Consider the following 10,412-nt stretch of genomic DNA (forward strand, 5'->3'; position numbering starts at 1 on the left):
AATCTACTGTCTAGCATTGGTTCGCTGCGTTTGAGAACGTACTTCGCATCTCTACATCTATTCGAAAGCAGTATGGGGTTGACGCCAGTTTAGCAGACTGGAACACGCTAGCTAGCCTGCCCCAGGCACGAAGTCCCCATGACGTACAAGACCTGTTCTACCCTGGCGAGGAGTTAGACAAGGATCCTGGCCCTTCCCATACGCGCCGGCAGGGCTTCTTCCCAACTCTAAGCAATGAGGCCTACCATGCGCTATACTCCACTGTACTTTCAAAGCCCACACACACGTACACAAACATCCTCGCTCTCTTAAAAACCCCGAAGAAAGAGGGGAAGCTTATGAGGAGTATTATGACCCACGTCAGCCAATGGGTAAACAGCGGATCCGCCAAGGTGTCTGACAGCGACAACAACAAACCCGCACTGCGGAAGTATCTAGTGCCCGTGCTGCAGAGCAGGCATGCCGGCCAGGCTGATCAAAAATCTCTTGACCTCCAACAAGAAGTACTGCAACACGTACAGCAAAATGCGGAAGCATTCACAAGCTCTATACTAGACCGCTATATTGACGAGTACCCAAGTGCAGAGATCAAGAACTACGGCGCACGCTTCCAGCATAAGGTGTGGAGAGAACTGCTGTCAATTGTGACCAGTTTCACAGGGCCAACCTTGCACAACAAGCACTTGGCGTGCCTAATTCAAAGCGATACCTACATAGCGCGAACGCCTACAATCGCACAAATCGCGTGTGATGCTATCTGTCAGGTCCCTGAAGTCGTCAACGAACCTGCGCTCCAGTCTACTAGGGCAGCAAACGACTTGCTAGAGACAATTCAGGTCGCAATCACTGAATGGATGTCTAGACACACTCTAGAAGACTCTGATAATACAAGTCAAGAGGTTCCGCTGCCCGCAAGGCACTCTAACGCCGAGTCTAGCAGAGAGAGAGAGCTCAATCTGACAGTCTCTGAAGCGGCACGTAGCGTTTCAGCACGGTCGAGTTCGGACCAGCTTACCCCAGAGCTAATTTCTCACCCCTCAACTGAGCCGCGCATACCCAAGGCATCCCAGCAGACCAAAGTTCAAAACAGGGGGATTGAGGACTTGAGTCTAAGCGACCTTGCTGCAGCCCGAGAGAAACACCGTCAGAAACGCACCCTTAGCGACCAGGTAGCTGTAAAGGGCAGTGCTTCTCTAAGCGAAAAGACCCGAAAGAAACACCGTAAGAAACACACCCTTGGCGACCAGGTAGCTGTAGAGGGCAGTGCTTCTCCAAGCGAAAAGACTCGACAGAAACAACGAGGGGCTTGGAGGAAGTAATCCGTATCTGACCCTAGCCCTAACCCAATAGACACTGTTCCTCTCCTCTTTCCTCTGCACTGGATATTGTGATTCTCGATCATCATCTATCGATCTACCCTACAAGATCCTCAGCCCTTAGCCAACGTACTATTTTATATAATACTGTTCTTATCATCATGTCTTTAGATCTTGCACAACAAAACGATAGCGATTACGATAACAGCAGTGCTGGAGAGGAGGACGGCCTGTACCAAGATGTGCAACCTGATGAGCACGATAGAGAACCTGACGAGCATGATGGAGAAGAATACCACGAGAGCAGCCTTGGGGACGAAGACGCAATAGCGAATAATCAACTTACCTGGGCTATTGACCACAGCGGAGGTGACCACCGACTACCTGGTGAGTTTAAGAGCATCCTACTTGTACGCATATAGTAACTACGTAGTAGTGAAGGGATTTATCAAGATGATAGACAGCCCCGAATTTAACGGCAGTAAGGCTATTGGAATGCTGCAGAAGCGATACACGATAGACTACGGATCGAGGCGCGTTGGGTCCCGACCAGCCAAGCCTGAGGACAAATTTATCCCTGAGTTCCACCTCGACCTTATCATTATCATCGGCCGGCCGCTCCAACCCATTGTGAAGTTCTCTACGTTCTTCGACCACGTAACAATCAGCTTTAAACACTGGCGAGCTCCATACAGCGCTAAACACAGCCACGGACTGTCGTTTGATATGGAGCATCGTACCTTCCGTCTTGCAAAGGGTGGAACGCGCGAATCTTGGTTTATTGTTATGCACCCTGTCGATAGCACAGTAGACCCTCTTCTGTCAGGCAGCGAACGTCGCAAACGCCGCGAGAAGGCGTCTGAGCACAGCGCTCTCAAACCCTCCCATGCCCTGTTCCTTACGTCGTACATTAAGAAAGTCTTCCTTACAGGCGTATTACTTGGAGAGGGTGTTGAGGCTTCTTGGAAATTGGATGGACCCCAGTCGCAATCGATCTCAATCGTCAAGTGGGAAACGTTCCAGGAGCAGTTCATGGAAGGGTGGCCAGAGTACGTGCGCAAGAACACGCAGGATCCGTTCTAGACTGAGAACCTGCCAGCGTTCCATGCGTATGACTACGGGCAGAACCTTCCAATTGAGTTGTCTACTGAGCAACTCAATAGTCTGCCTAAGGAAACCCGGTTGCGCCCTGATGACGAGACGTCTGACTCTGATGACGAGACGTCTGACTCTGATGACGAGACGTCTGACTCTGATAGCGAGACGTCTGATTCTGGGAATGATTTGTCAAACTCTGGGAATGATTTACCAAACTCTCAGAATGATTTATCTAACTCTGAAGACGCGGCGGCTAGGTCCGAAGGCGGCGCAGAGGGGGCTACGCCCCCACAGAGCGGTACACAAACAGGCGATCCAATTCCCCCGCCGCACGACCATCAACAGCCGTTTGATAACTACACACAGGATCTTCTACGCGCACTAGAGGACAAGTATAGACTGGAGAGCATTGAGACGGTCTCCTACGCGCTAGCGGTCGACATCCACTTAATAGCATCTTCCAACCTCCCTAACGCCTCTAATGACGTCGGTGTCATTCTCGCACCTGCGCGCTGCCTCCTTGCCAATCGCAACAACGTTGTTCGCCAATACCAACACCCGCGCGACTTTACCTTCTACCCTCTTGCCTTCCATCCATCGTACGGCAACTTCTCCTCCGCGCAGCCCCCAGCATTCCTACGCGACAACGTGCTCGCTGTAATGGAGGACAACATGAGCTATCAGAACAACGGTGCGAGCGTGTTGACTAGTGGTTATTTTCAGGCGTACTCCAACATTAAGCGAACTATACGCCATAGCCCCGGCAACTTACTTGCTACCAAGGGCATTGCCACGGCTGCCCTGACGCTGCCAGATCAGGATGGCAACCTAAACCCTCGGGTAGCGGCGAAGCGGCAGCGTTTACTGCGGAAATTGCGAGGCGAACAGACTCCTGATAACCCTACGTCTTCCCAACCGTTCGCTCGCGAGCAACAGCGGATTAAAGCCGCTATAAAGGAAGAACTGTACGCGTTTAGGATGGAGCAAGTTCTGTCTGTGCAGGTGTCGCAGTTAGCTGACGGTCAACGGAATTTTGCGACAGTGCTTCAACCTATCCTCCAGCTAATCCGGTACTTCTCGCTGGAACAACCTACCTACATTGATGTCCTCTTCGCGTTCAAAGAACGCATCTTTCCAAAGGTTCTCTCCTCCTTTGCTAGTCTGTTCGCGCACGCATCAGACGAGTTTTATCGTCGCTTCAAGGCTGCTGGCTCTAAAGGGCTGCCTTTTGCCCTAGCGGAAGGTGTGGCCGCATTCGATCGCCTTGGCAGCTACTGCTTTACTGGGTTCCCCCGGTCTTTAGTGGGCTCAGTGCTCGGGCCTCTCTGCACCATAGAAAGCATTGAGCAGGGTGGGTGGCCGTTTATCGACCCCAACATGCTCAATCTGCAAGGCAGTGGCCATGCTAACCTAGTGCGTTGGCCGCGCATGGACAATGGACGACCTATTATGATGCACGTTGCTTCCATTCGCCACCACTATGGGCCCCAGGTTGCCGCTTATTGTCACAGCGAGGTATGGTTCCGTGAGCTTGGTGGGCTCACAGGTAAAGGGCCTCGTGGCGCAGAAGAGTTCCTAGTAGAGGTGCTCGAAGAGATGTGGAAGCCGCAGACAATCGCTTTCGTAACACACCAATTCTATCGCGCTCTGAACAAGGGCGGACGGGGCAATGCTCAAAGCGTAAGCCTAACAACACTGCAGGCACGACAGGAGGCGCAAGAGCAGGTGACGCGTTGGGCTGAAAGCGAGCACCCCTTCTCTGCAGGGTTCGTGCAATTAGCGTTTCAAATATCAGCCGCTAACACAGTACAGGGAGTACGAGTCGATCTTTCCTGTCTTTTATCCAGAAGCGACTTCGGGTTTGAGAAGCCAGACGCGACGCGACTTTGCGCAAGAGCTCTACTGGGAGTGTGTTAACAGCCATGGCCAATCTAGTAGCTACCTCTTTTCAAAGAACGCGAGCTGGTTCACTGTGTTACGCGCTGCCGTGCAACACGCCAGGGCCAAGGCGATGAAGGAGGAATACTGGATCAGCGCCATAATGTCAGCTCTAGCGGCGTGCCGCATTGACTGTGTGCCTGGTTCATACCATGGCCGATTGAGCTACCGGAGAATGACGCGGCTAGTCGGTAACGTTCCGGCCCCATCCGCTATAGCGGCGAGACCGGGCAGCCTCAAGCGGGCAGCGATTGAGGCAGTACACCAAGCAAAGCGGCGCTCGCAAACAAAGAGTACTATCGACTTTGGTTGCCAAATCCCTTTTAACGCCATCCCGCCGCTAGTTGAAAAAGGTTTTCAGCAGTTGGACGGCCAGTTCTCAAAGTCCGGCATGAATCAGAAGGTTCGTGAACACTACCACAGAGCACGTCAGTGCCTCATCGAGTGCTTAGGTCAGCCAAAATGCGATCTAATGCTCATGTTGGTGTTAACCCTTGCATCCTCTTCAGCTACCCCTACTGTAGCGGTGAATGCGACTGAGTTTTCCAAAGGACCAACCAAGAACTCTGAAATGTTTGCGGCCGCCTTGGTAACAAGAATGCTCTGGTCTCTTCGACCAGATTACTTCCCGTCGGAGGAAGACGATGGTTGGGTGCTTTCGGTACGGGAGATGACGAAGAAGATTGGTAAGACTTCCCTAAGAGAGGCCCTTTTCCCAAGTAAGAAGCATTGCTAACATAGTACTATCTGGGGTAGAGCACAAAGGTTGCAACAACCGCTTCCTTCGACAACTGCAATGGATTCGGGTTACTAGTGGGCGTCGAGACTCCCCAAGGAACAGCGACATAGCGATCAACTATGATTCCGTTCTTGAGAAGAGACGTACAGAGTTAATGCGACTACGGAGCGATGCTAAAGGTTTTATTCAATGCGTGTTTGGTAGTTCTGATTATGCATGGGTTGACCGATGTCATACTATTATACAGGAGTCCCCAGTGTAGAGTAAGCTATTATAGCTTCCACTATAATTTTACATCTTCTCTCCTATAAAACACGTATATACTATATACATCTTCTATCCTATACAGCTTTTGAAGAGATTAATACACGTTACGTAGTGTTATGATTTTTTAAAATATTTCGTATTAACTGTAAATTCAGAAAAACACCAACCCCAATATTAACCGTACTATCGTTGTCGCATGTAATCCGTTTCTTAATCTTAACTGTGTCTCTTCTCTACTATTTACATAATTAACGTAATAGTAAAAAGACGCAGGCACTAGAGAATAGAGCCTGCGAAGTCTACATTGCATTAGTGGCTGAAGTAGCACAGTGTAGAGGCATCCTGTTACTATTCTCCGCAGGCAAAGGTAATAGCACCTTGCGCGGCAACCTTTAAGGAAAAGAGAGGAAGCCGCTATGTGTTTCGCTCTTCTTTGTAGTTATTTGTAGATTTGTAGCCTGCGGTGTTGTTGACTTATCTGTATCGCAATACGACAGCAGCTTCCTAGCAGGCTGTAATCGTCGAGAGCCACGGTACAGCCGGTGACTTAGACGACAGACCTAGCCTAACACTAAATTGGCAAGCTTCCGCAACACGGACGCATACACCCCACCTGCTAATAAGCACCGCTATGACTAGCAACTCTCGTCTACCTCACTACTTCCGTAGAGTGTCGCTAGAAGCTCAGCATTGTGCTCTTCGAGCCCATCACTCTTTTTCCGCAGCGCATAGTTCAGGGTCGTCAGGTAACCCGGTTTATTGTTCAACCTATAGGGCTTACAGGACAGAATAATTCAAGTACCGACATCTGTCGCAATGGCGCCGGCGATGCCGGGATACTTTCCGATGCGTCAGAATCAGTGTCATCTTCGGCTTCGCTGTCTGGAATCTCTGTTAACCCCACCGCCGTAGCTAGCGCATTCGCTTCAATGCTAAGCCTCTCCTTTCCAGCAATCGGCGCACCAGTAATTCCATCCGGCCCTAGCCAGGCTTCGAGGGCCCTGCTTGCCGTGCAAATTTCCGGCCGTTCGCGCTTCACTAGCTCAAGAAAAACATCGCGCTGGTTCTTCCGCAGCACACGCTCGAGCCAATGGTTTGAGACCTCTTCGTGGGGTATGAGCAGCAGCGATCCCCAGCCTAGAGCTTGAACTATGTCGAACCATCGTGTCGCTCGCTTTAGGCGGTAACGAAAGGCTGCGTGGTCAGATTTAGATGGTGATTGGCAAACCAGATGGACCAAATATGTGATAGCCTCTGTTCGTGCCTGGCCCTTCCCGTACCTGTTGCGAGTTCTGTCGTTACTGGCTAGACGATCAGCGACCTGGATTTCGTCGACCTTGCGAGCGTACGCCTTCCCTAGCAAAGCGAAAGCCCAGCGAGTGCCAATGTTTACAGCTGCAAGCATCGTCTCGTACCGTGTGCACATGTCCCAGGCAAAGCAGAATGCATTGTCGGCATCAGTATGAAGTGTTGCGCTACTATCCACTGACTGCGACATTTGCGTCTGGGTAAGAACATAACGATCTACTGGTTTTACCAAGAACGGCGTGCCCTGTTTCCGCCAATTATGCAGGAACTGCGCAGCGCTGTACTGCGAGGTTGCATTTCCAAAAGCACGCGCTTTTGCTAGCATGCTGCAGGCAGTATAGTAGGGTGTTGGCGAGGCTGTATAGAAATCAGCATCTTCCGCGACTTTTTGCTTGAAGATCCAAGAGATCGTCGGCTCATCGTCTGGCGCAATGCTGCCGTACGCCATACGTTCCTGCGCAGGCATCTTCTCAGGCGGTTCCTTTAAGCCTATCGCCTCGAGCTTTATTACACGCGATCTTTCTAGCTTTCTTGTACGCCGTAGCTCTGCAAGACGATTCTTGTTTGTAACTGTTGCGGACCTCTTTACGGATAGAGGCGTCGTCGCACTCTGGTTTTCGCTGTCCTCGTCGCTTGTTCCGCGCTCGTGTCCCCCCTCCGCTCTAGCTGTGTCTTTGCCAGCGTGTACTGTCATAGTGTTGACTTCGCTAGCCCTAGCCGTCGATTCGTCCGCGCTGTCCTCCTGTATTGCTAGGCGGTTTAAGCTGTTGGCACGGATCTCGCTGCGAATAGGCGATGAGGAGGCTGGACGTTTACGGTACGGCACAAGGTCGCCTGTAGCCCTCTGTGCTGATGGCGGTATGCTATCGTCCTTGTCTGAGTCTATAGCCATGCGGTCCTCCGCGATGCCTTCCGTTGGCGTCATTAGCCGCGCTGTAGTTAAGTTTCTAGGCTCTAGAGACTTACTACTAGCAAAGTCCATAGCAGCGCTTGTGAGACGCCCCCAATTTTCTGCGTCAAGTGTGCTGGCACCCAGCGTCTCTTTCAGCAGCCATATCGCATCTAGTGTCGAGTGGGCTATGAAAACCGGCTTGCACGCTTCGTCGTCGCCTACTTCTGGAACGATCCATCCCGCGTATCGTACATCGCCTGGTACACGGCATGGTTCTGCGAGACGACGCGCAAGAAATCTGCTGTAGGACGGGTTAGGTGGGCTGTATGCTAAGTTGTTAGCGACTGTAGCGTCCCACTGTGCAGGAAAGCCTCTTCCGCTGTGTTTATCCTGACAATGGTCACTATCGAGCTGTAACTGATCCATTTTAGAACCAAGGCTGACGCTCTAAGCCAGCGATTAGTGTGTGGGTAGAAAAGTAGTAAGAATAACAGCAGAGAAAAGAAGACGTGGCATGGAAAGCAGGGGGCCAGGGCGTGCCGGCAAGGTGCGGCATATAGTCGCACCGACTAACAAGGTAGAGTACGGTCCCTAATCCCAGAAGAGGTCGCGTCCTTGAGTGTAGAATACATGTTATTTCTCTTTTTAGAGTGCTATTCTTATATAATATTGAATACTAAAGTTTAGTTGTTGAAGACACGAAAGATCTCAAAGAGGTAGTCCTAGATAGGGAGGGTCGCTCTGCCTCGTACATCTAAGAGCGCAGTTCCAAATAATATAACACTAGTATTTGCCTTTAGAGGTGCAGCGTGAAGAAGGTTGGAGCGCCAGCCCTAAGGTAGTTAAAGCGTCCGAATGTTCCAGCTGCAAGGTTGCGATATGGCTTGGGACGCAAGTTGCCGCAACGGTTGGTTGCCAGCGAGGGCAAGTTACGCAGAGACCACGGTATGGCTTCATACACCTACTAACACCTTTTGGGCAACTCTCTGGACTGTCCAAGGTACTGCATGACAGAGTTGTCAACAATCAAGCCAATCAAGCTGGGTGCCCCAGCTTAGCTTGATTAGTGGGTACCTCTACCTCAGCTTAGCTTGATTGGCTTGATGGTTAAAATTAATAAGCTTGGCTTGTTTAGCTTGATTAGCTTAACAAAATTAATCCCCCTTTCAAGAAGCTTAAAAGGGGATAGTGTAGGGGTATCCTTATATAATCTTATCACCACGTGATCTTATCACCACGTGACCTTACTTACTTACTTTAACCTTCTTTATAGAGTATTAATTCTATCAAGCCAATCAAGCCAAACAATCAAGCTAGCTTATAGTAGCTTGTCTTAATTGATTTATACCTCTACTCTAGCTTGGCTTGATTGATACGCCAGCTTGATGCCCCAGCTTGATAGCGATCAAGCTGGCTTGATTGTTGACAAGTCTGCTGCATGAACAGACGGTTGTTGAACCAATGAACAAACTGATTCCTAATGGTTGTCGCTGTAGAGAAAACGTCGAGGTAGGCAGTATACTCAGTCCTGGACGGCACGCTGGGACTCTGCCTTGGCCACTGGTTCCTCAGATCTTCCACGAACGAGTCGATCGCCCTAGTTTGATTCTCCTGAAATGCGGCGTGCAATCCTGTCGTGATGCTGCTGTTCAGTCTCCGATTCTCGCTTTGGTAGATTCGCTTCATTGGAATCTGCAAACGCCTTGGTGTTGCACAGCACCGTGTTCCGAATCGCATTCTTGTTGAAGTCCTGTCCCTGGTCTAGCTCGTATTTCAGTGCAGTAGGTGGCTGTACCGCCGAGAGCTTATATACCCTATAGGCTGCAGCTAGAGCCTGTATCGCATCCATGTCTGACTTTTCGGCGTAAGCCGTCGTACAAAACTATGTCATTAGATCACGATATGGCTTGGGAAGCAAGTTGCCGCAACGGTTGGTTGCTAGCGAGGGCACGTTGCGAAGCGGTTGCGATATGGCTTGGGACGCAAGTTGCCGCAACGGTTGGTTGCTAGCGAGGGCACGTTGCGAAGCGGTTGCGATATGGCTTGGGACGCAAGTTGCCGCAACGGTTGGTTGCTAGCGAGGGCACATTGCGAAGCGGTTGCGAAGCATGGAGTAGTATTTAGTGTGGTAGGTTGCATTCGGCCTGACTCGGAAGACCACGCGCCCGCAAGTCAGGCTGACAGCAGCGCTTCCACTCACAACGTTACCTAGGTACAGCAGTAACTTGCTATTGCTAACAGAGGCAACTTTCTAGGCTTCCTACAGTGGCAGCAGTAGGCAATACGTACAGCGTTACTCTATGTTAGTCTGGTGCGCCTATATCGGTATTGAGTCATGGGATCGATTTTGTACTACAGACTACTTGAGAAAGTTACAGTATGTCTCCGCGATTTCCGGGCAGTCATTCCTTCAAAGTATCTCAGTCTTGCGCCTTTATCGTGCTCTGAAAATAGCCTTTAGCTTGGAGGTTCTTGACTATCCTCATGTCAATGGTGTCTCGGCATCCTTGAGGGGCAGTAGTTGTCAGCCATTCAACGAAGACTTCGGCGAACCTCGTATTAATGCGATGTTGGCGTTTCGCAGCCTGTTCAGCAATATGCGCGTTACTCTGAGGCTCAAGACCATGCAAGATGTTGCCCTCTGTAAGCGATATTGACTGACACATCGCGCCCGTTGCACCCACGAGAATATAGACGCCATCGTCGACCTTGCCGCCCCCCTCATCCCAGACCTTCTTCCACTTGGGTACTTCCTTGTCCCGTGTCACGGCGTTGTAGGCATGAACAACGTGTTTCTCTCCAAACGTTTGGCAGATGTAAGCGTAGATCAGAGCACGTGACAATGTCGAGCTCG

At 50.7% G+C, this 10,412-nt stretch overlaps 2 protein-coding genes across 2 annotated transcripts; one reads left to right on the forward strand and one right to left on the reverse strand.

Annotated features, from left to right (window-relative positions):
• Positions 1-1,477: 1,477 nt before the first annotated feature.
• On the forward strand, positions 1,478-4,825 carry ACET3X_004680 (uncharacterized protein; the record flags this gene model as incomplete). Its single annotated transcript, XM_069450911.1, has 5 exons — positions 1,478-1,703; positions 1,753-2,365; positions 2,672-4,180; positions 4,227-4,755; positions 4,805-4,825. The coding sequence occupies 5 exons, from the start codon at positions 1,478-1,480 to the stop codon at positions 4,823-4,825; spliced, it is 2,898 nt and encodes a 965-aa protein (XP_069308658.1).
• A 1,296-nt stretch (positions 4,826-6,121) lies between these two features.
• On the reverse strand, positions 6,122-7,591 carry ACET3X_004681 (uncharacterized protein; the record flags this gene model as incomplete). The annotated part of the gene is made up of 1 exon (XM_069450912.1): positions 6,122-7,591. The coding sequence occupies one exon, from the start codon at positions 7,589-7,591 to the stop codon at positions 6,122-6,124; it is 1,470 nt and encodes a 489-aa protein (XP_069308659.1).
• Positions 7,592-10,412: the final 2,821 nt, after the last annotated feature.

This window comes from Alternaria dauci, chromosome 3, assembly GCF_042100115.1.
Source record: "Alternaria dauci strain A2016 chromosome 3, whole genome shotgun sequence".
NCBI lineage: Eukaryota > Fungi > Ascomycota > Dothideomycetes > Pleosporales > Pleosporaceae > Alternaria > Alternaria dauci.